This window comes from Phaenicophaeus curvirostris, chromosome 2 (assembly GCF_032191515.1).
Source record: "Phaenicophaeus curvirostris isolate KB17595 chromosome 2, BPBGC_Pcur_1.0, whole genome shotgun sequence".
NCBI lineage: Eukaryota > Metazoa > Chordata > Aves > Cuculiformes > Cuculidae > Phaenicophaeus > Phaenicophaeus curvirostris.
The window spans coordinates 97,295,208-97,320,458 of NC_091393.1; the positions used below are offsets into that span (position 1 = coordinate 97,295,208).

Here is a 25,251-nt window from a genome sequence, read left to right on the forward strand (position 1 = left end):
ATGTATTGCTGAATCCAGAGAAGATGATCTGTGGGGGTTAGTCACAGCACACAGACTTTAAGGGGACTTAAAACAGAACTGCATGTATTTATGGGAGCAGATATAAATGTCTGTGCTCCTTGGCATATCTTAGTGTGGATGTTGCAAGGGAATGATGTAGAGGAGGTACCTGTTTATATAAGGGTGATGGTCGGGAGAGTTAAGTAGGAAAAAGGCAAGTAATAGTAGCCAGTCTGAGTATGATGGGGAAACTGCAGGATTGCTTGCCTGGTATGTTGACTCCAGCAGAGTTCCCAGTATGCTCTGGCCATGATGGGATTTGTTCTGGAAGAGATAAAAGTAGACGTGGCTCACTGGGCTGCCTGCACTAGGGGCCACACAAAAAACAATGTGCGAACCAAGAGTTGCTCCTACCAGCCAGAAATACAAAGATTAAACTGGTTCTATACGCAAAAAGGATGGAAAGCAGGAAGAGAATTCTTATGTAGATGGGGTAAAAGTGCTTCCTGTTTGAGAAGAGGTGGTGCTGTAAAAGGGCGGGAAGCCAGGTTGTAATATAAACTGTTTTCAGGAGAAACCAGGAAAAAACTCCAACCAAAAAAAGCAAAAAACAATCAACCAACAAACCAAAACCAAACCCCAAAACTCCAGTACATTATTCTGCAATATGATCTGCCTTGTATTTGTCAGAAGGGAGATAATTTGCTGACTGAGTTATTTAGGAGAGATGCTTATTTTGTTGTGCATGTTTGAGTGAGATGCAGGCACTGCAGCCTGTAGGAGCAAGGAGAGACAACAACAGAAACCTGGAAGCCTGCAGCTGTGTTGGAGGAGCTGAGAGGCACCAGGGATGAGCCTAGAGTATCTCCTTGGCTTTCAGAAACACTGCAAAGACCTTGGCAGCAGAGAGGATGGAGCAGAGTCTGCTTGCCTCTAAGCCAGTGAAAAACTGACTGTGTTAGGCTGCTATCAGAGGCCGTCTGCATGGACCCTCTGTGTAGGAGGAAGGTTGTATATAACCTTTTTCCAGTTCTGTTTCCTGGTCAATTGAGTTTTCTTACATTTGGGAGGTTAATTATCCTTTTTTTTTTTTTTTTATAATATATTACGGCTTTTTTTTTCAGTTTAAAAGCTGTTGAGTCTTCTCCAAGGAGTTCACTACATTAGGAAGTTGACATCGGCCCACCTCAGAGCTTAGGCTGATCCTTAGTCACCTCAGATATCCTGCTTCTGAGACTATCAGGTCCATTTTCCCTTTTGGCAGGTAGTAGAGAGGATAGTGTGGGAATCAAGAGATTTGACATGGCAAATGGATAGTGAAATAAGAAAAACAATTAGGTAGGCTGTGGCAGGGCGAAGGAAGAAGCATAGCAATAAAATAGAGGTAAGCTGGGAAAATGGAAACTGCAGGAGGACGCATTGGAAGAGATGGAAAAAGAAGTAAAGAGAGAATATTAGAAATGGAAGAGGAAAAGCAGATGACAAACTGAATATACAGAAAAATAATCCTCTGAATATTCCTTCTCCTTGATTAGTTGATATTGGAAAACATTGTCTTTAATCTTTCTGTCATCTGAGGGCATCATTTAACCTATAGCAGATGTACCAAGGAAGCTTTGTAGAGTTTACATGATGGAGGACTGCTTTGTTATTTTTCTTTAAAGGAGAGTAAGTTTAGCATTTCATTCTCATACTGGTGAAAGCATCATTTGAACTTTAAATAGTTTGAGATATATCACTTGAAAATGTGAGTTAGGTGGTTTTTAAGTAATTTTGTTGGTTTCTTTTTCAGTGTATAGTATATGTTCAAATGATTTATCTTTGATCCCTGTGTGATTTTTTTTTGCAGAATTTGTAAAGTAGCCTTTAATCTATTCATTAAGAGTTAGCTTTTTCCCTTTGCCTAACACTCCTTTATGAAGTTGTGTAGAGTAAGTGGATTATTTCAGGCAAAATGCTAGTAAAAATATAGTTGAGCTTTTTTTTTACCTTGTTGTCAAATCCCTAAATATTTAGTGCAAGCTTCTAGTTAAGAATACAGCTTTTGTCCAATTTCTTTAGAGTCTTGGAGACTTGGTACATATTGAGAAGTTGAGGCTTAAGTTACTTTGTTTAAACTTCAAAAACTAAAAGTAGGACATTTTTTTTTCTTTCATTACTCACTGCAAAATCAAGTCAGGTGCAGCCACACTGGCTGCAAAACCGTGCCATATTCTGCTCTTTGATTTTTTTTTTTTTTTTTGTCTGTGACAGAGATTTCTGGTACAAAGGATCAAAAGTCAGACCTGCCCTTTGAAAAAGGAGAAAATTCAGAATTGTAAAACTAACATGGGATTTAAAGACTGACTTTTTTATTTAATAGTTAGCATTTCCTGATTTTCTTTTTTCCCCCTTTTCCCCCTATTTAAATATATCAAAACATAGAAGTACAAAGAGAATTTGGGATGAAAGATTAAAGATGACTCAGCCTCTATCAATGTCTGCCCTGTTTTTCTTAAAAAAAAGGAAGGCTTTTACCATATTGTAGGCTCTAAAACATGGATTTTACCCATCAGAAATAATGAGATGTTTCAATCCTGTAGATTTTTGCTTGATGTTGGAAAATGGCACTTTTTTTAATGTTTAGGCAGCATAACACTTCGAACAATTTCACGCTTCAGAAGTGACAAGCCTACATGACTATATTATGTGGTGCTTTACTTTGGTCCACTGTATATTGAAATATCATCTGCAAAGTACTGTATGAGGCCCTTTATTAAGGTGTTGTATTCCACTGTACCGTAAAACCCTGAGCTGAATTAAATCCAGCAGGTCCCTGGCAAACTTCAGTTAATGCGAGTGAAGAGTCTCCATCTGAATATAGTAGAAATTAAAGGACACCATTCAAATGCTGACAATTTCATTGGCTAAAGGTCCTGAAATGAGGGTGTGCCCTGTCCCAGGCAGAGCCTTTTGTGGCACTGGAGCCTGTGTTTTCACTCTCTTGATTTCTGAAAGTCCAGTCTCCAAATTTGCATCTCTTCCTGGGGCTCAGTAGTTGGAGGCTATGAAGATGTATGGTGTCACTTTAGAACAGTATGCTTCTATGTAGATGTTGTTAGGGAAATGCTGTTTCCAGAAAAAAGTTATTCCTAAGGTCAGAGAGTTGTTTATAAGATAAAATAGGTGGCTAAAAAAAGGTCACTTACTGTTCTGCCGTCTCCCTTTACTAGCATGAAATTCCTGCCGATAACCTTGTTAAAACCGATCTCCTGGCTGAAATGTGAAAGAAGTATAGGAATCCATCAAGGTGTTTAAAATTTACTAGAATAATACCTGCCGTGTATGAAGCACCTTGCCCTTGAGGACTGGACTTAGTGCTGTCTATACTTGATCAGAATAATCTTACAAATACCGTATCATGGTAGTTAAGTACCATTTCTTACAGATAAGGTTACTGAAATGCAGACAGGTAACAAGCCCCCAGGTAATACAACACCCAGAAATAAAACACAGCCTTTGTTTATTATAAAGAAATTACAGAGTAAATTGCAAATAACTGTTTGCCTCTCCTTAAGACTGCTACTGCCTAGCAACGATTGCTAGATAGGATAAACATCATTAACTGTAAGAAGTTTAATGCCTAAAAGACATTAAGAGTGCTGATATGCAGTCTCGAGGTGTCTCTGTACTATTTTAAAATATTACCTGGCTTTGCATTTTGAGTAGAGAGTAGTTGCAGCCTTGCCCGTGGTGTGCATATGCATATGTGTGCACACTCGTATGTATATAATGAAATTTGTATTGCAGTGATGCTGTGATTCTGTGTAGAAGGGAAATGCTTCTGCAGTTGAAATAAAAATTAGAAATCTTGCATGCCACATGCAGAAGCTTCTCAGGAAATCATTTGAGCTCTCTCTTCCTGTCAGGCTGGGGAATATGCCTCCTAATTTCCCCTGACAGAAAACATATCACCTCATCAGGAGCCCTAGAAAATGACAAAACATCCCTGCTGAAAAGCATTGACTGCTTTCACTGCCACTGCAGCAAGGTGGACAGGGAGAGGAGGGGCATGCTTCAGAAATTTCAGGAAAGTAGAATAATCTACCTTGCTACACGTTGAGTCCCACTGTTATACCTTGTATTGCTGCAAAACGTTCGTCTCGTAGTCAAGGAGTGACCCTAGAAGAGCTAATAAGAGCCAGGGGGTACATGACCATTTAATTCTAAAAGAATAATTTATGCTTCTGAATTTGGATAATGTGAAATTCTCCTACAGTGTTTGAGCTGAGGCAAACATCTCAATGCAAAATCTGCACCTGCAGATCTCTTACATATTTAAATGACAGAACAAATGCAGCTCAGTCACATACTGTGCTGTGTGCATTAACCTGCAGTACTTGTGATCTCATATGAAGTTACCACACAGTTTCTTAAAGGTGCTGTGGCACTACTAATAACAAAATTTCAATTTATTGAAATGTTTGCTACTGCACTTTGGCTTAAATGAATAAGGTGTTTTAAATAAACCTCAAAATTCTCTTGAATCTTTGTATTTCTGAATAGCACACAATTTCATCCAGTCTATGTTAAGTGATACGTCAGGACAAGAGGAAGATTATCCTAATGTTTACAATTACTTCAGTATATTTGTGTTGCTGGGCTTTGTTTTCTGATTTTTATATCAAAATTATGATAAGATGAGAACTTTTTATTGTCACTCTTATTTGTGGAATTGTCACTTTTATCTGTGTAATGTGCATATTTGTGGAACTCTTGCATCATAACATATTTTTCTCCACACTTACAACCTAAAGGAGTTACTTTGTAAGTCAGAGTGATGGAGATCAAAGGTGTGTGTATATATATGTAAGCACACCACCTCTGGTAAATATATTAATATTGTTTTTTTATATAAATCTAGTACAGTGGACCAGCTTCCTCTTGCAGTGAAATAACAGAGTCAGAACTGCATAATTCACATTGCCAATAACTGGTTCTAGATCTCATATTGCAAAGGTAATTTTCACGCTGTGTAATGGGTGGAAACCAATGCTACCATGCCTGTGAAAGCATCTCTATGGCTGGAGATTTTTCTGTCATGTAGTTGGGTAGTCATCTGTTGCATGACAAAAATATTCTCCATTTTTAATTTGTGAGATGAACATCTGCCAATCATTCAACTAAAAGAAGAGCCGAAGGACCCTTGGGAAAGATGGCAGCAAAGAGTGGGACACACAATGTTCCAGCAGGCTCGAGGTTGTGCACGTTCTGTATCCAGCCCCATAGGGTGGATGACTACAGTAAATGATCAGTGCTACCAAATACTTCCAAATCACACACAGACTCGCAGAATGATTGGGGTTGGAAGGGACCTCTGGTGATCACCCAGTACAACCCTCTGCTAACGCAGGTTCACTTGCAGCAGGTTGCACAGGAACATGTCCAGGTAGGCTTTGAATATCTTCAGAGAAGGAGATTCCACGACCTCTCTGGACAGTCTGTTCCAGTGCTTTGTCACCCTCACAGTGAAGAGGTTTTTCCTCGTGTTCAGATGGAGCTTCTTGTGCTCCAGTTTGTGCCTGTTGCCCCTTGTCCTGTCACTGGGCACTGTTGACAAGAGTCTGCCCCCATCTTCTCGACACCTGCTCCTTAGGTACTTATAAGGTCTGATAAGGTCCCCTCTCTGTCTTGTCTTCTCCAGGCTGAACAGACTGAACTCACTCAGTGTTTCCTCTTAAGAGAGGTGCTGCAGTCCCCTGGTCATCTTTGTGGTCCTTCGCCAGACTGTCTCCAGTAGTTCCTGGTCTTCCTTGAACTGGGAAGCCCAGAACTGGACACAGTACTCCAGATGGGGCATCACTAGGACAGAGGAGGACGATAGCCTCCCTTGACCTGCTGGCCACAGTTTTCTTGATGTACCTCAGGATACCATTGGGCTTCTTGGTCATGAGGGCACATTGCTGGCTCGTGGTTAACTTATTGTCCATGGTACATGTTAGTATAGGTATATTCTGTTTACATACATGTATGTATATTACAAACATAGGTAACAAATATGTCTTATAACAGTTTAGTACACTGGCATTCTGATCTTGGTGGAGGTTTTTTATTATATATAGTTCTTCAAGTCCAAAGTATTCAGGTGCAGGTCTTGGCCAGCAATGAAATTATCATTTTCATTTAGGTACATGTTGAGACTTTGAACACTTTGGAGCCAAGTTTACTGGATGATGCCTTTCTCTTGCATGTTAAATTCATGAGTGCAATAATGGACTTGTGGTGACGTGATTTCAAAGATTTGTTCATTGTAATGATTTGGGAGTTAAGAAATTTTAAAGCTATGTGAGTAGCTACTTTGGTTTAAATGAGTTCAGCAAAACTTACTGGCTTTAGAAAATGCAACTGTGTTTCTCCTAAAATGTATCCAGAAACCTAACATTCCAGAACAACAACTTGCCCATCCCAAAGTTCTATAGAATCAGTCCCAGAATGCCTGATAAAACCAAACTTAGAGAAAGAAATAATGCCCAATTTTAGCTGTCATACCTAGCTTTGACTCTTTAGAGGATGAAGTTGTTGTAACAGTAGTTTTTTTTTTATTTGTGCAAATTGTTTCTTAACAGATAGAGCTTTAAAATTCTATAATAAAACTATTTATTAGCAAATAGGTATAAAAACAATTTCCTTAGGGCCAGGAGGGGGTTGTGGTGGTAGTTGTTTTACCTTGCTTGTTTCTGGCAGTAGCCTTATGCAGTACTATTTAATAAAACATAGTTTCTGCAGGGGTGAGATATTGAAGTCCTTGAAAATATTAACACTTATAATCCTCTGTAGGTTAAGGAGTGAGTAATGCAGGGAAAAGAAATCCCAAGGACATAATTATCGGATTCTGTTTGGTTGTGTACTGCTTGTCCTGCCAACATGAAGAAACAGGCACAGCAAGAAGGATATAGATGGAGAAATTTGAGGGGTATAATTGGGACATGCTGGCAAGACTGATGCAGAGCAGACAGCTCTTCCACCTCCTCTGGTGCCCTGTATCACTTTATATCACTCATTTGAAGATGTCTAGGCATTTCTTTAAGATTACCGAAGTTGGAGTTGAACCAGAGAATGGGAATAAGTTATTTGTGTTGCAGAATTCTTCTGTATTCTAAAGATGCTTACATTCAGTGTTAATAATGAAGCCTCTCATCTAATTCAGTATATTTCTGTTCCTTCTAACCAGCCATAAATTCACTACAGTCCTGTATGTGCTGATATACTAGAAAATTATGCATCTTGTTTGTTACTTCAATATCATCAAGTAGCCAGGGGAATTCATGCAGGAGACATTTTTACACAGGGCTTTTGCTTGCAGAAGAGCCCCATCAGTACCATTGTGAGGCTGCACACTTCTGTCTTGTACAGTGAAAGCCATGAAGAAATTGGTTTTGATGTTCCTTCAAGTGCAAACACAAATTATGTGGAGAGGATTTGCTTTCCTGTGCATGGTTCCCAGCAGTGGTGCCTTAGCAGACCAAGTTTATTGGCACTTGTTAGTAACTCTTGAGTCTTTTGTGTGTTTTCTGGATAGAGTCGGTTGGAATTTGTTCAGGCATTTTATTTGTTGGTGTGCAAGAAAGGAAGATAGTTTCCTTGCCCTTTGCCTAACCAGTGGGGCTTGCTACAGTTCCTACAGAATAAAAAAGAAATGAGAAGATAGCTTTGAACACTTCTGTGGAAGAACTCCTAAAAGATAGTCATTTTTTAAGGACTTGTGCCGCTGCTTTGTTTTCATGTTTAGTGTGATAAATGGGATTTTGCCTGCTCATGTGGATTCTCCTCAGAAGTTAAAGCTATCAGCTTCCAGTGTGGACAGGCAGTTGAATGTGATTGAGCTATAGTTGAGTTACAGGTCAAGAAGTCCCCACATCTCAGCTGCAGTCGCAGCATACTTTCATGCTCCTACCACCACTGCAAAGGAAGATGATGTAGTTCAAGGCACAGCAAAAGATCCCTTGGGTCTGGCCAGGTAGCAACTAGAGTCCAGCAATGCCGTCTTCCACAGCATAACTTCAGCCATAGTTCTTAGATCCAGTGATCTTACTTTTACAGTACAACATAAGACAAGACAAACAGATTACATGACAGTACTGATGGAGACCACAGTTTTGAAGAGCCTGAATGCAATCTTTAACAATACACAGAATTCCTGAAGAGGTTGTGCTTCCTTATCAGTTGGTGCTATCCCGTTCAGTTTGCAACTTTGTAATCTCTGAGTGGGCAAACACTGGCAGTCTAATTCCTCAGTTTGCTTTCTGATGCTCATTTATGACAAAATGTGCTGTTATCTTTGCAGCACTGCAGACCTGATCGTAATAACGTCAACAGAAATGTATAATGTGATAATTGCTAATAGCATATAATGTAGTTCATGAATATTTGGCATTTTCTTCTTCCCAGTTGCTTCATAGTTTAAGGAAAATATTCATATTTGAGCTTGTCACTTCTGACACCGGTTCATCCTTTAATGTCTTCCAGCTTGCCACTTTAGAATTTCCTCCAAAGAAGCTCTTTGGAAACAAGGATGAACGAGTGATTGCAGAACGACGGAGTCACTTAGAGGTAATGCCAACTTTTTAACAGGATTCTGCAGTGTACTTGGGTGGCGTACTCTCTGCTCGACCAGCAGAAACCATTCCCATATGGTCAAAGTGAAATAGTCTGCTTGTAAGTATGGAGTTACTTATTGCTTCGTTTAACACAGAAGATGGCAGCAGTGGATTGTAAAGTAATGAAACATGACTTAAAATTAATCCTAGTCTAGAAGAAAAAGCATCTCTTCAGAGATATTCATAGGAGGTACATTTATTTAAGGGGGGAAAGGTTATGGGTGAGGTAAGTGTTTACTGTAGACAGATGGTCTCTGTGCAAGACAAGATAAAAAAAATTGCTACTTTAAATGCAATTTGTTAACTGAAGATTTGCTATTTTATCTTAGTTACTATATCCAAATACTCATGACAGAAGAAAAACAATATTTAGGCATCTTGGAGCTTTATTTTATACCCCAGCTTTCTGAATTCACTTTTTTCTTTCAATTGGTTTTAAAAATTTATTCTGTCGTGGACAAAGTTACACAGTTAATGAAGGTTTGGGCTTTGATTTTTCTTTCTCTACATTGCTGTGTGAATGGCAGGATTTTGACTACTATCATACATTAGGTCTTTATATTTCTATGTTAATGCAAGTGTTATTGCAGCCCAGGGGCAGGAGGTGGAGTTTTGGGAAAGAGGAGGTGTGAACAAAGACTAAATCACACACCCCGCAACTATATTGTAGCCACATGGGAATTACCTGATCATGCAAGTTGTTAAGAATTATATTCTTTGTAGAGCTAAAGTAGCATTAAGTAGAGCTTTAAAGAAATTAGTATAAAAGTAAATTGCTTCCAACAGGAATCTTTTCGTTTGTGTTTCAATTTTTTTCTATGTACTTCACTTTTTCTTTGATCTTCAAACAAAACATCCTCCGACTGACATTTTACGTGAGGTTGTCTTGCATGTAGCACAAAAAGTAATCTGTTTCTTTGTTTCATGTCCTCTACAGAGGACATAAAGGCATGGCCATGTTCCAGTCTAGTACTCAATTTGCATATTTTTGTACCAGTAAGAAATTCAATTGTTTAATCTTTCTGACCTTTCATTGATTTGCTAACAGGTTTTATTGGAATGTTTCTAAATGTTGAAACTGCTGCGTATAGTGTTGCTTTGATCACGGTGATATAGTACTTTCAGCTCTCTATATAGCCTGGTTTTAGCTGAAAATGAAATTGTATCTATTTTAAATAAAGTAATTAAAACTTATTACTTATATAATTTGTGAACATAATAATAACAATAATAATAGTAGTAATAATAATATCTAACAATATAATAATAATAAATTATTATTATTGTTATCACTGTTCACATTGATGTATTTTGCTATGTGCCATATAGTACACTTGGCCGTGCCACTTAATAATGCTGACAAATCACTCAACATTGGAGAAACTGAAGAACCTCTGTGGCTAAGGGAAAGTTAGATAAATAGAACAAGGAGCTACTATTCTTGCTGTGAGGAATTTGGTGCAACAAACTGGTATAAAAGCTTATTTGATTGTCCCACATAGTTAGTCAAGAGTTAATGAGCTAATACAGCATTTTTAGAAAAAGCAAAGCACAGCTTCCAGGCCAGCAAAACTGAATGTTCTTATCCAACTTCTGAGCTGACTTTATTGACTAAAAATAGATGACAGCCTGATAAATATCGGTTTGATAAGTGTTCTGAACAAGTATTCTGTTTTGTAAGATCATTTGTAGAGCTGTCATCCTGTGGTGGATGGCAAAGAAATTACTCTGCTCCTTCAGTTTTTCGTTAGGTACTTATGCATCTTGACTAGACTGTGACTTCACCTTGTTTTTCCTGAACTTTTTGGATTGAAGTGGGATAATACAGCTTTGACTAGTCCAGTGCTTTCCTCGGGTTCTCTGAGTGGCAGTAGTTCCTTTTTTTAATTTACATTTTTTTCTTTTTTAAGTATGCACATAAAAAATTAACACTCAAACTCCAACCTGCAACTGTGTGAGAGATAAGGCAACTTAAGCTGTCATATCAGTTAAACAGTCCGACTACAGTATTTGCTGCAATGAGCAGTCCATTACTGAAATGGCCTTGCAGGCTCTTTTTCTTTACATCAAAAACTAAATTGCATCTCTCAGACTGATCTGGGGAAATGAAGCAGGTAGTCTGGGAGTTAATGCAGGAGCAAAACTACGCTTCCAGTTAACTAAATACACATGGTCCCAGTGCAGATACCTAAACTGGATTTTTTATTTGACTCACTTTGGCTTTAGTCAGGGAAATTTCCTTCCATGTACTTATAAAAAGATTTGTCCAAAACATCCTTTGTAGGACAGTTTAGGAAGAGTTTTGTTTTCCTGCGCATCATACCTCAGATTCTTGCCATAGCAGGAGAAGTGCTGAGGACAGCAGGGGGTTTTATGACACCCCCTTGAAAGGGAACAAGAATCACTGGGACTGGCTGTAAAGTTTCCTTTGTTCTAAGATTGTCATGTAGAGTTGCCTTATTTCAGCTTGAGATTTTAAGTGGGCATATTTCATCATAATGGAGATCAAATGACTTTGAGTAAAAGACTCCAGAGAGCCCCAAATTATGAGGATTGCAATTTAAAATCACAATAAATGCAAAGTTTATGTCAATACTAAGTTACTTTATCCTTTTTAGCCTAGCTGGTACAAATGCATAGTTACCAAAAACTTCACAATACCTTGTAGCAGGAAAGCACTTTATGAGTACCATTTTGTGTGTGATTAACCTGAAGAGAGATGTCTTTGATCTGTAGTGTGATCCGTAGTTGCAGCGTGAATGCTTTTGCTTTGTTGTTGATGTAACATATTGGTCACTAGGCTTTCTATTATGTTTCCAGAGAGGTTTTGAAAACTAACATGCACATTTGCACAAAAGCTTTGCCTATACATCTTAAGAGAAGACATCTAAATTGTATTTAAAATTACCTATCCGAAATGCCCTATTGCAATCTATTACTTTAGTATTTCATCAGGGACCTGTTGCAGGGCAAAACTTTAAATTAATTGTTCCACAGTCTGAAGACTGTAATTTCACTTCAGAGCCAACCTTGCTTGATTAAATCCGCCTTAAATGAAACATCCAAGAATTCTTTTGATTAAAGTTAATGAACATAAGTTAGTGTGTATCTGTCCTTTCATGCAATTAGAAATCAGTAGATAAGGATATAGGATCCTTTTTAAAATGAAATCAGATGATGTATATTCCTTTTTATTTTTTAAAAACTTTGTAAAGGAAGCATGTCACAAGAGAGATGTAGTTCAGTGAAAGTATCTTTTCCAGTTTTTACTGCAGAATATCTTTTATTCCTTGGTGAATTGCTAGATCTGTGAATGACAGTAAAAAGAAGTTCTCGTGACATCTCAGCTGCTTTGGATACTGCATTTCTGTGTCGTATCATTCCTCTGATTATTTTTGTTCTTCTCTTAGGCTCATACTTTGTTGTAGTATTGAATATCATTGTTAGTCTCATTTTCCCATTATGCAGCCAGAAAAAAACAGACGTGAGTAACTGTCTAAGCTGACATAGCAGGTTGTTGTGCTTCCTGACTCCTTGGTCAGAAGCCTTGCAGCCATGGACCCACTAGGCTTCCTTTTCTGCTCTTGCTGTCACCAATGTGTTTAGGAAAAAACAATTGTTACACTGACAAAATCCCAGTAGGTTGTTGTTTAAAGGAAACAAAAACTTTCCCCAAACTCCAGCCTGTCACCTTGTCTCTGTTCCCTGTTTCCCACCCCCTGTTCCCACTAATGCATTTCCTGAGGCTGTATTTGGACAGCAAAGGGGAACAGGCAAAATCTCTGATGCAGGATGCACCCACAGATAGCTCTGCAGTCAGTAGGAGTCGTATGTTTCCTTCTGCTTTACGTACAGAACTCAGAGAAGGTCAGAAAATCAACCTGTAACAATATGGTAGAGCGAGCCTATGCCAGATTTAGTAGCAGCACATACATCTTTCTGGCATTGTCTCTACTCTTCTTTATTTCTTGATACTTTGAACCTCTTTAAAAGATAGACACCCTCAATTTATTTAAAATTAATAATACAATTGTCCTTAACCTCCTCACTTCCTGATGTCATCTGATGAGGCTTTCAATGATAGTTGTTAATGCAAGAGGCAGAAATAAATCTTGTGTGAACTGCATAATTCAATTTTGCTCATGAATCAGTAGAACTGGCTAAGGAAAGTTTCATAGACACTGACTTGACTGAAATATTGCTGTTCCCTACAGTCAAAATTAAGCTTCCAAAATAAGATTCTTTAACTTAGAAGCCAAATGCTTTGATTTAATTTGTATTCTCCCTTGAATTCCTTTGATGTTGATAATTTCTAGGTTGTTTTTTTTAATAGGCCTCTAAAGCTTGTCACACCAACTGTTCCCCTTAAAAGTGAGATTTTGCTGGTTTTGCAGGGCTGCAGGAGTTTGGTTGTTAAGGAAAACATGAAATAATGAAAACAGAAGCAACTGAGGAAAAAAAAAATCTCAACAGAATGTTTGAGTCTGAAACCTTATTTCTTGAGGTTTTCCTTGAAGTCATGAGGGTAGAACGTTTTAATGATATTTTAAATTACTTATCATTTGAATATTCAGTATGAACTAAACAAGTAGCCTTTGTTTTGCAGCCCCGTCCCTTTATATGTTTAAGACATAAACATACGAGAGATATCCTGAGACATCCTCCTTCATGCTAGTTACAGGTGATCTGATACTTCTGGTGCAAAATCCTTGTCAAGTGAAGACAGAGTTACCATTTTTGTTTGATTTTTTTTTCTGACTGTGATGCTAGGCACAAAGGCCTTTCAAAGCTACTGATTATGTGTCAGTTCAGAGTGATTATTAAAAGGAAATTATTAGACTCCAGTATCAGCTTACAAACAATGTCCCTAATATGAAAGCTTTTTAAGAAGAGCTTTAAAGCCAGCTGCTCACTAGCCTGGCTGTTGCAGATTGAATGTTTGGCTCTAACAGCGCGGCTGTAAATACTGTTCTTAGAAGCATCTCAATGAGAAGGTCTTCAGAAAGCATTCAGAATACATTTGAAAATCATTGAAAGATAAAAGGAAGCTTTTCCTTTTGTTACAGTTATGAATGCACACCAGATATGACTGCAAGTGCGAAACCAAACTGTTGCAAATGTCAGTGCTTGATAATCCTACAGAAGATTGTTTCATACCTGTAGTCTGAACTACAGAATGCAACATCTTTGAGCAATAGTCTTTTAATTTGTCACTAGAGGTACAGGGATGCAATGGGAGTACAGGAGGAAAGAGCAGAGATGCATCCACAGACAAGAGAGAAGCATGTGTGGTTGGGCCATATTGTGAATATTCGTTATAAGAAATCTGTGTCAAGGATAATTATATAGATTCGGCACAGTGCACCAAGTACCCTTCATAACCTTTAATGACTATGTAAAAATTTTAAAAACAGCAATGACACTTGTTCACAGACAGTAAACTTTTGCAGTTAGCCATGTGAGAGCAATTTCACAGGTCAGGTTCCTGGCCTTAAGTGCATCATTGGGGCTGCCCAAGGCAGCTGGCTTTTCTTCTTTAAAGCAACAACTCTCACAGAGGAGTTGTAGCAGCTCTCAGCAGCGAAGCATTTCATCTTTTTTTTGGGTGGTGCTGCTGCTTCTCATGTGAGGCATGTTTGCTTTAAAAAGTACGTAAATAAAATCAGTTTTGCTTATTGGTCACAGTCAGTAGATGCAAATAAGTTGAAACTGGGACTTTGCGTGTGTCAGCAGTTGATCCTATACCAATAAAATGTTGTTTTGATTAAATGCTGTAGACTCTCAGCAAGGCTCACAGCAAATGCAAGGCATTGTTCTTATAAGAACAATAGATAAGAAAGATGGTAGTTTAGAAGGACTGAAAGTCTGGGGTTATTTTCTGGATGAGTTAGTTTTAAGCTCGGGTCCAACAGACTACTGGATGCAAAAGAAACAGTGAGCTACCCCTTATACACATTTACTCAAAATCAGTGCCTTGTTCAAGTTCTAGTTCAGATCTGAAATCCTGTTTTGCAGGGTTTCCCAAGATAACTATGTAATACACGTACCCCTTTGCCATAATTTTAGTGCTTTATTCTTTAGATGTAAAACTTCAGATCCCTGCCTCAAAAATGAGATCTTTTGTGACAAAATGTTGATCTCTGTTACAACCAAATAGGATGTACAGTTCAGACACCTTCTTTCTTTCCTTTTTAGAGATTTCAGAGTATCAGAAAATGAGGAGATATGTTTATCATAATTTAATAAGTTCTGAATATGTGACAGCACATAGTTTGAACTCTAGTTTAGCTCCACATCATAATGTGTTTTATTGTCAGTTCAGAGTAAGTTTCCTAACATCCTCCTATGAATGAAGTTTTGAAGTTGCGTGCCTCTGTCAGTCTCCAGTAATGACTCTCCACACTCAGATGTGAGCAGATGAATATATGGAGCACTCCAAGGATGTGGGGTTGAACTTGGTGCTACCCCTTTTCAAAGCAAGTGTATCGGTCATCCTCCAGTATCTGATTGCACCAAAGGAAGTAGAGGGTGATGCATGTCAAGTGCTTTGGGAGCTGTTTGCCAAGGCCACTCCAGCAGACGACTGGTCAGCTGTCGCTGCTGACCTAGGGATACATGGTAAATTCAGTCCTGTTGTTGTTCTTTCTGTATAGATTTTGACAGGAGTTGTTTAGACTTGTCATCTGGAGAAAAGATTGGTTTCCTTTACTACTCAGGTCTGTTTTGATCTTTCATATGGCCGCTCGCCTCCAAAAGCAGAGTCAGACTGGTAAAGCACCTGTAAATCATAGCCCTTACTGCCTATTTTTTTCCTTTCTGTCGTCCTACAATTCAGTTTTCATTGGAGTTACTTAAAGCCAATGAATATAAGCTTTTAGCACGCAGGCATTGTAAGAAATATTAAGTCCTGTGGATTTTAAATGAATTTCAGGCAGAATAAGGTTGTAATTTGGGATGTAGACTGATTTCAGAAGTTAATTCAATTGATGTGGTATAATAGTAATTCAACATAATGTGCTCATGCCATTAGACTTGCACAGAAAAATGCTCTAAATAGCTGTAATGAATAGTTTGGATTTTGAAAACCTTGGAGAGCAATTTCACCTTGAATCAAAACTGGCATATTTCAGAATGTTTGCGCATTATGAAAATTCAGAAAGGTATATGAATTCAACTAAATTTCAGTACCACCCTGGGTAAAATTAAATTTTAGTGGCACTCAAACACCTCTAGGGATGTACTGGTAAAATCTGCTTTCACCTGTATAGCTGTGGAGAAAACTAACCCTGATTCAAGTAATCTGCATTACAGTGTGGATAAAAACATAGGCAGAGTTTCCCAAGGGGCTAAAAATGTAGGTTCTGGAATTTTTAAATGGAATTTAGCTGCTTAAAAAGCTTGTTTCTTACTCACTTAGTTCCAAAGTCATTTAGGTACCTGTAAACATGTCCAAAGGAGTGGTGTGTATGATATTGCTGCTTCTCTCTCTGCTTTGGCTTAAGTCTACCACCAATACAGACTGCTGCAGTGCTAGTGCCACTCCAGTGGCAAAAATACAAGTATCTAGTTCAGTTTTGTAGCTCCAACAAAAGCAAAGGCTGAATTCTTTGCTATCAAAGTAAAATTCTGTTTTTATAGATCCAACATTTACAGCCATATTAACATTTCGGAGCTATATAGGTAAATCAGCTCACTAATAAGAGAGCTACATGACACATCTGGTAGGGGCTTTCGATCTCATTTCCTCGTATCTAGCTCCTTAGCCACAAGTTCGGCCTAACAGGTAAAGGATTTACATATCTATATCACAGTCCAACAAGTAAAGAATTTACCTCTGTGTATCATAGTCGAACTAGCAACGTATTTGGTGCATGCAGTGGAGTTGTGCGTAGAAGCACAAGATGTGTAAACAGTGTGAGGAGATACTGATTGGGAAGTTCTTGATCTTTTTTTTTCTTTTTTTCATCTAACTTTTTTTTTTTTCCCCAGTGACTACTTGGCGTTATCTGTAAACAGCCTTGCTTCTGATTAGGCCTAATCAAAGTGAACAGGAAGGGTTTGATTAAAACAAGTCATTCCTTTATTCCTGGCTAGTGTAATGTGAAACCAGTTAATCCAGCCGTGAGCCTAATTAATGTCTGCCAATCTAAAGCAAATGCCCCCTTGCCTCCTTTAATATGATGACTAATGTGGTGGTGACTTGTCAAACATGCATGACTCTGTCTTTATTCTCTTGAAAAATCTCCATGCTCACACAAATCGTGTGCAACTAGAGCAAGGTCTCTGGTACCTGTGGGATAGATATGTTCTTGCAGGCATTTATCTCTGAATCCTTAAGAAAGCTTTGCACAGCTTTGACAGTGTCTAATACTGTAGTTTTTGTCAGGTGAACCCAGACATCCTGCTCTTCCTGCAGAAGATATCGGCCTGGGTGATCATGTCATAATTTTAGAAGCTTTCTGTCCATATTTTTCACAGAAATAAGATCCTTTAGGCACCAGGTGGTCTCCCAGGCAGTAAGTCTTTTTCTCATTGCTATGAAAACACAGCTGCATGTAATGACCTAAGGGTATGTTCAGGAGATAAATGTGGACGGATCCAGAGGTGACATTAGGTTCTTCCTGAAGGGCCTGAAATATCACTTGAGGTATTGCATATCACATACTGTCCTGCTCACATATTTTACTCAGAACTGGTGTCTTGCAATATATGTCAAGGTGTTAGGGGAAAGAATTGAAGACTCATGTTTTCTTTATTTAAAAAAAACAACAAAAACCAAACCTAACAGAAGACCAGATGTTTCTGAGTTAGTTATATCTTCTGAGTGGAGAGTTGATCCTGATCTTGAATGGCTGGAGGTGAAGATGTAGTCTGTGTACAGTCCCCCATCCTTTTGAGCTGCTGTACTTCAAAGCAATGCCATCTCGTATTTTATATTCTTGCTATCTGCCAATTCTGTTTCTGCTTGCTCAAATGTAATAAATCCAGAAATGGATCTGAAACTGCTTTTGGAGAGCTATCAGAGCATTATGCTGGCAATTACTCACTCCTGATTAGCCAGTTTAGCCTCAGGTAGTCCCCAAGGGAAAGGGAGATAATTTTATTGGCAGACACAGGATAGGAGTTAAGCTGTGGTGAAGTAAATTGTAGCATTGAAGGGCTGAGCTGTCCTTGCAGACCTCAAGAGGAGCCTGCTCTGACCAATGCCTGGACAAAACACCTTGGTTTGGACAGCTGGAATACCCCTCCATGTGTAATGTTGGGATATTTGGCATAAGAGAACCTGATCCCTTGAAATTCAATTCATAAAGAAATGTCCTGTTTTATGGCTAATGGCTTTTCTTGTCCTCCACACTTGATAGGTAATGCAGGCCTGTGTGATGTGAGAGACATGATTTGTGTCATGGATGAGGCAGAGCTGGCTTAGCTTGCAGCCGTTTTCCTAAGCATTCCCTTCTTCTTCTCTCTCCCAATGGGGTCACGGGCTGCATCCCCAGCTTACCTCCCCATACAGTGTGTTAATTCCCCCTGAATTTTACCAGTAAGAAAAAACACATGGAAGGAGTAGATCCAATAAGTTTGAATCCTGATTTTCTTGGGAAGATGTATGATCTCTTTCTGTCAGATTCTGTATACAGCATCACAGAATCACAGAATAACCAGGTTGGAAGAGACCCACCGGATCATCGAGTCCAACCGTTCCCATCAAACACTAAACCATATCCCTCAGCACCTCATCCACCCGTGCCTTAAACACCTCCAGGGATGGTGACTCAACCACCTCCCTGGGCAGCCTGTTCCAGTGCCCAATGACCCTTTCTGTAAAGAATTTTTTCCTAACGTCTAGCCTAAACCTCCCCTGGCGGAGCTTGAGGCCATTCCCTCTTGTCCTGTCCCCTGTCACTTGGAAGAAGAGGCCAGCACCCTCCTCTCTACAACGTCCTTTCAGGTAGTTGTAGAGAGCAATGAGGTCACCCCTCAGCCTCCTCTTCTCCAGGCTAAACACTCCCAAGTTCCTCACATGCTCCTCTTGTTCTCCAGCCCCTTCACCAGCTTTGTTGCTCTTCTCTGGACTCTTTCCAGAGCCTCAACATCCTTCTTATGGTGAGGGATGTTGAGCATCACCTTAGACAGGGTCTTTTGCCGGCCTGAAATCTCTGCAGGACACCATCACCTGTCAAGTACTGTTTAAGCCAAGCTTTTTTTTGCCAGTAGAGACTATAATAAGTAATGATCGCAGGCATTTCTGCAGTGTCTTTTATTTGAACAACCACCGAAAAGTAATTTTTTTCTCTCTTCAAGACACCAATGGAAAGATCCAAAATAGAAAAAGTTGGTTAATTTGGAAAAGGATCCCCAGATATTCATTTTTCCTTTGCATATGCCAAACAGTTTCCTTCTAAGAGACAATAGCAGGAGATGTGCTCCCATTTCTGCATTACAGTGGCCTCCCTTTGTATGTATTGTCTTCTGAGTAGATCCTTATTTTTGTGATCACAGACTGGAGGTGAAACATGTTCCTGTCTGCTTGTTTTGGTCTAGAGTCTTCCTTGTGAAGATCTCACTTTGCAAATATCTAATTGCAGCATAACATGGCTTTTCAGAGTCGGAGACTGTGCTTCAGTCTGTCTCTTTTTTTTTTTGTAATCAGATTCCTATCCTATAGAAAACAGTTGTTGATACCTGCATATTGCTTTGCTCTATGAATAATTCAAATGAAGATTTGATTTAAAGCTTAAAGCACTTAACACTAGTCAACAGAATAATTATGTGACTGGTACTGTGAGAGAGTAGCATCTATATAAAAAGGGAGAGAGACACCAGTACTAGAAGTTAGATGAGCAAGTTAATTAGTGCCGTCTCTGCCACCAGTGACCTTCTGTGGCCTTGTGGTAAAGCTTCTGTCACATTGATGTGTAGGTGTTGAAAGGTGGTATTGTTTCAAAGAAAAGAAGCTATTGTTTCAAAAATCTCCAAAGCCTTGTAAGGTTCATTTTATTAAAGTCTGTGAAGCTTTCAGCTCTGTCAAATATTAGCAGGTGATACATATAATGCTAATTGTCAAGTGTTATATTTAAAGAATTTAAAACGTTGGGTTTTTTTGAGGAAATAGCTAGAAACAGCAGTAGGAGGGAAAAAGCTCAGTTTCTTCACTTTCTGGAAGTACCAGAGTTGATGAGTTTTCAAACATACCAAAGTTTAATGAAAAATCCAATTCTTCCTGAGCTCTACTACTGGTCTCTGAGGCTGTCGCTGTTTGTAAAGGATTATGAGAACAATGTCATTGAACTGATTTCCTCTTTAATATGCCACAATTGAAGGGATGATAAGAACACTTTCACATTCCCGAAAGCTTTTTGATTGCAATAACTTTAATAACTTTAAATTAAGTTATGGATTTATATTAACATGTATAAAATTATGAGGTCCCCACATCACGAAGTAGTGCAAAAATCAGTAGAATGACTTTGCTGTGCTGATGGATTGAGCACGAGATGAACGCTGGCCTACTGCTAAAAAGGTGAACCCTATTAAAATTATTCTAATAAGCTTTTAAAATGCTTGCCATTTTGCTATTCTTGTAATTAAAAGGAAGAGAAAGCTACTCAAACTAGAAAGTAAAGAAAAAGCTTTGGGCCTCACAACACTTTCTCCACTCTTCTTTCAGTTGCAAACACTTAGAATGAAAAGTTAAAACTTGCAGGTATGCCTTTCTTAAATTTTAAGTTAAAGGCTATGAAGGCTGTAATGCATGCCAAGAGGGCAGAACCACTGCTTTTTCATTTTGATTTTTTTCCTAACCTTTCTGTGTTTTAAGTGTTTTGTATGTGCAAAGAGTCTTTCCATTCTCTAAGCTAGCGTTCCTGAATGTGTGTTTAGACAGAGCAACTAACACAATTGATGTGTAAGTTACGCGTTTTATATCCACATTATAATGCCAGGGTCCTGTGCCCTCACGTTGAGACATTTAAAAATTCATTCTTAGGGTATTTTCCTGCAAACCAGTAATGTAGAAGGTTGAGTGAAATGAAACTCCTAAGTACATTTGGAAGAACACTGATTACCAGATTAAATAATCCAGAACAAATGGCTAGAGTTTCCAAAGGCTAGCAATGAAAACGAGTAATAAAAACAAGCCTTTTGGAATATTTGTAGCAGTTATCTAGCTTTTCCTTTCTGAGGTAATCATGCAAAGATAGCAGAAGTAGGATTGCTATAATATAGAGCTTTGCATACTAGAGGCAATGATTTAAATGCATTTGGTGGAAAGCTGGTAGGAAGTCATAGCTCTGATTTGTGTAAAATTCAAATTTGTTTCTACGAAGGCACCCTGAGCTTGCCACTGCCTGCTAAGAGATTTTTACTTTTAAGGGACCATGTCAAAAGATAACACCCAGTTTTTACTCAGCACAAATAACATTTTTCTGTAGAGAAAAATCATACCTGCTACTAGAAATGGATTTAATATAAAAGCTTTAAAGCAACTCTTCCCCCTGCCCACTAAGTCCTCATAGAGGAGATCTCTTCATCTAGCCTTGCTGCCACTCCAGCAGCTTGCAGTGGCTTCCCAGGTTGCAACAAACTCCATGCCAAGTCCCTTCTGGATCTCTAAGAAAGTTTTGTTTCTGTCATGTCTGGTGCTTGCTGTTGATGTGCTCTTGTCCCTCTCCCAGCTTGCTTTGTCTCTCATTCTCTCTCTATCCCACTTATGTTTGGGAAGAATCTTTCCACACACTGGTAAGGAGCACTCTTCTTTTTTCTTACCACTTCTTTGTCGTCCACATTGCAGCCAGCAGGGTAGAATAACCTTCCCCCTTACTGCCTAGCCCCACCTCTTTAATCGAGGCATATGCTTGTGGTGCGAGTAAACACTTCTGCCATCAATCACTGTTTCCATCACTACAGAACTTAAATCCTAGCCAGCATATCTGGGCAGAACAGCCTTAATTTCATTGAAGCAACAGCTTCTTTGTGTCAAGGGCACATCAGCTCTGTGCTATGTTAACACATCAGCATTGCAAACAAGGGCAAATGCAGATATGGGATTTGTAAGAGGGCTAATTTGCTCAGAAGTGGTTGTTGAAGAGCACATAATGCCAAGCCATATGGCTGGAAACCTTCATACTAAATTCCATCATAATCTGGTAGGGTCTGCTTATTGCCATTTTCCCAAGAATCTTTTTCATGTTTAAAGAATCTGTGATATTTACTGAGTGACTCCTCGCACAGATCTGGCAAAGTGTACCTACAGTTGCTAGTATTTCCCTGTCAGATGTGTATGTACTTCTAGCAGAGGGATTTTTTTCACTCTGCCATTCGATCTATCATGCCAAAACAATGAATAATGAATCTACTGGAAAGGCATGACAGTCAATTATCTGGCCACGCATACCAAGGTGTATGCAATAGGCTTGGTAACGTCTCTTGAGAAATTTTGGTGCCTTTGAGCCTTCTGTAGCTGTAAACTGGAATTACTGCAGTAACTTTTCAGCATAGTGCTAAAACAGGATGCTGTGTTTAACATTTGATTTTCTATTATATTCATCCTTCAGGCATTACTGTATTGGGACGTTTTTTCAAGGTCCCTACTTTGTCAACCAGTGATGACAAATGTCGATATGACATGTGTTGCTCAATTTAAATTACCTTTTAGTCTGTTGGAATTCATCTTGAAAGTATTTTTGTTATGAATTTTTTTTTCATGAAAGTTAATACAGCCTGTGGGAGATCTGAATAAAAAAGAAAATGCCCCAGTCCTGCCAAGAGAACAGCTTATCTGCCAGCTTTTTTTTTTTTTTTGTTATCATGCTCTCTGTGGTATTAATACAGCTGGTTTCCAAGGCACTTAAATAGATAACAGGTCATTACAGTATGGAGGGTGAATCATTAGGACTGATTCCTGAACATGGAACTCCTTCTATGACCCAAAAACTGCTGCATTCAATTAACTAAAACTTGTGGTCTTCATAGGAGCTTGTGCTGTTCTGTCTTGCAGATAGATTTCCTACAACATCCAAGATCAGCAAATAATTTCTTGAGTTATCTTTTTGCATGCTTGGTCTATAGCAGAGCAAAAGATTTTATCGCTATGCTCTATATGAAATGTTCGGGTGACAATGGGTACTTTTTTAGCATCTGTCTGATCAACGTTTTACCTACTATGCTTCATTCAAAAACTGTAAATATGACTTAATAAATCATGCTAAATGACTGTAATAATTCAACCCATATGTGGAGGAAACCCGATCAAGTTTGTGAAAACTAAATTTGAGTTAATGTACATCTGTCTCAATTTCTTTAGATACAAATGAATGCAAGTTGTACAGTGGCTGGTGAACATTAACTTTTGGGAAGGGGAATGTTTCTTATGTGTAAGACTTAAAAAACCATGAAATTTAGAGGGCAGCTCAGTGAAAAGGTGCTTGTTGGTTCTGAGATAATCTGGAAGTCATGCAATCTTAGTGCAGATGGCCTTGATCAAAACAAATCCTTTTTAATGCAAGGATCATGGAGGCTTGATGAGGGAAAGATTTCTGAAGGCCTTTTGTGTCCATATGTAGTGAGATTCCTGTGGAATGGATTTGAAGTTTGCACCTGCTGTAGTGTTTGGTAATGCTAGACGGCAGTATTATCAGGTCATGATTAGCAGAAAGCATTACATGACTACAGTATAAATCAGAAAGCATCACACAAGCACAGAATAAAACAGTTACTAAGCTTGGCAGGAGAAGAAAGTGAAAAATACTTCTTTTCTGCTTTTCCTGAGCTTAATTACAGGCATTTCAATAGACATGTTTTATGGATGGATTTAAATCCTGATGGTTATTAAATGGACTTTTTACAGTCCATGGAGAATTTGTTTCTTTTTTTTTTTAATAGCACTATTCATTTAATTCTTCAGGGTATTTGTAATCAATTGACAAGTAAACCTTATGACATCTTGTGTTTTGTTCCACAGAAATACCTTAGGAGCTTTTTCTCTGCAATGCTGAAATCTCCATCGTCTCCACTGCACATTGATAAAGTGAGGCTAACTCTGTCAAAACACACTATCTGCGAATTCTCACCCTTCTTCAGGAAAGGTGTTTTTGACTACAGCAGCCACGGGACCAGCTAACTTTTGGGCCAGGACCCTTCTGCCAAAGGATCACAGTCAGAGCGGTGCCTTTACTTTTGCGATGCAAGAGAAATAGGGGGAAGAAAGAAAGGTACCTTCCTCCATACCTGGGAAATTGCATCAAAACAACTCCAGTAAAGACAGTTATGCCCCAGTGCTAGCCTATGGCCTTTACCAGTTCTTATATTAGTGCCTGCATTTTCTTGGTATGGGGTATACAGACTTTTTTCTGTATTTTGTTCTGTTAATACTGTACAAAGATTCTGACTCTTGTGCTGTGTTTGGATCTGCTCCTTAGCAGGATTGCTTCCTTCCCATTTGCTCAGACAATTTGTTCTGGTTGTGCGAGAGCATCTCGTGTATACCGTGGCAGTGTGGCATGCTGACTGGGTTTCTGAGCAGCCTTTTGATTTCTGTCCAAGCTGTTCCTTGAAGAACCCTTCCTCTTTTGTTTCCTTATAGCATACTATGGCATTTAAGGTAGTGCTCATACTCCACTGTTGTTTCTTTTTTTCCTTCCCAGACATACATTTTAACTGTTTGACTGTATAATTGTATAGTTTCCTCAGAAGGATTAAAGGGCCTGGGTAACTTGAATGTTTACAAAAATATATGCAACAAAAAGAATACAATTTAAACTCTGTATAAGTCTTCCACACTTGATTGTTTTGAAGCAGAACAAATCGCTTGCCATTAATTAAGAAGTGGAGGAAGCAATAGTTACCAAAGAATGTGGTTAGCATCTTTTCAGGTTTTCTAATTACCAAGACTGTAAGTGGATACTGTCCACTGTACAGAGCTCATAGCTATGCATAAAGCTAATGCAAAGTGCTGTATTTCCTTTTTGAAAAATATCTTGTTCATAGTAGCATAACACTGTAAAACCTGAATTTTCTTTGCATCAGTTAAAAATTTACAGGATTTGACTAACAGTACTTTAAAACTACTCAGGACTCATTCACACTTGCACATGTATATACAGGTAGAACTTGTTTTGTATTGCTGCAGATCCAAAAATGTATATACACTGTGACTGGAACTGAGTATGTGTACATGTTAATGTATAATTGGTTGTATAAAAATCAGAATTGAACATCTTCCATTTATTAAAACACATAATGAAAGGTAAGCTTTGTGTGCTGTTTGTTAGGAATGTGAAGCATTATTTGTGAATTGCCATCATTGACCACCAATAGGTCTTGGTAATCAAACTATTTGATGTTGTAGAAAATTATTATTAAAACTTAAATTAACAACCCTGGTGACATTTTTATTTCTTCACCTAAATTATAGGAATAGTAATGTTTTACTTTTTACTTTTACTATGATGTATAAAGATAATTGGTTTCCACTACTAAGCCCAGCCTGCTACAGTAAGCATTATTAAATGTATAGATATATTATTAGAAGGGATTATATAAATTGTGAGAGTATTTCTTTATTTTTATTAATTTCAGTGAAAACAAATGTTAGGGTAAAATTTCTAAACCACTGGAG

General features: G+C 38.5%; 1 protein-coding gene across 2 annotated transcripts in view; it reads left to right on the plus strand.

Annotated features, from left to right (window-relative positions):
* KIF16B (kinesin family member 16B) overlaps positions 1-25,010 on the plus strand; it is a 138,425-nt gene extending 113,415 nt beyond the window's left edge. For both annotated transcript variants that reach the window (XM_069850126.1, XM_069850128.1), the window contains 2 exons: positions 8,506-8,589; positions 23,596-25,010. In XM_069850126.1, the coding sequence (XP_069706227.1) occupies positions 8,506-8,589; positions 23,596-23,754 (243 nt within the window). In that variant the 3' untranslated portion in view covers positions 23,755-25,010. The remainder of the gene's footprint in view (positions 1-8,505; positions 8,590-23,595) is intronic.
* The last annotated feature ends 241 nt before the right edge of the window (positions 25,011-25,251 follow it).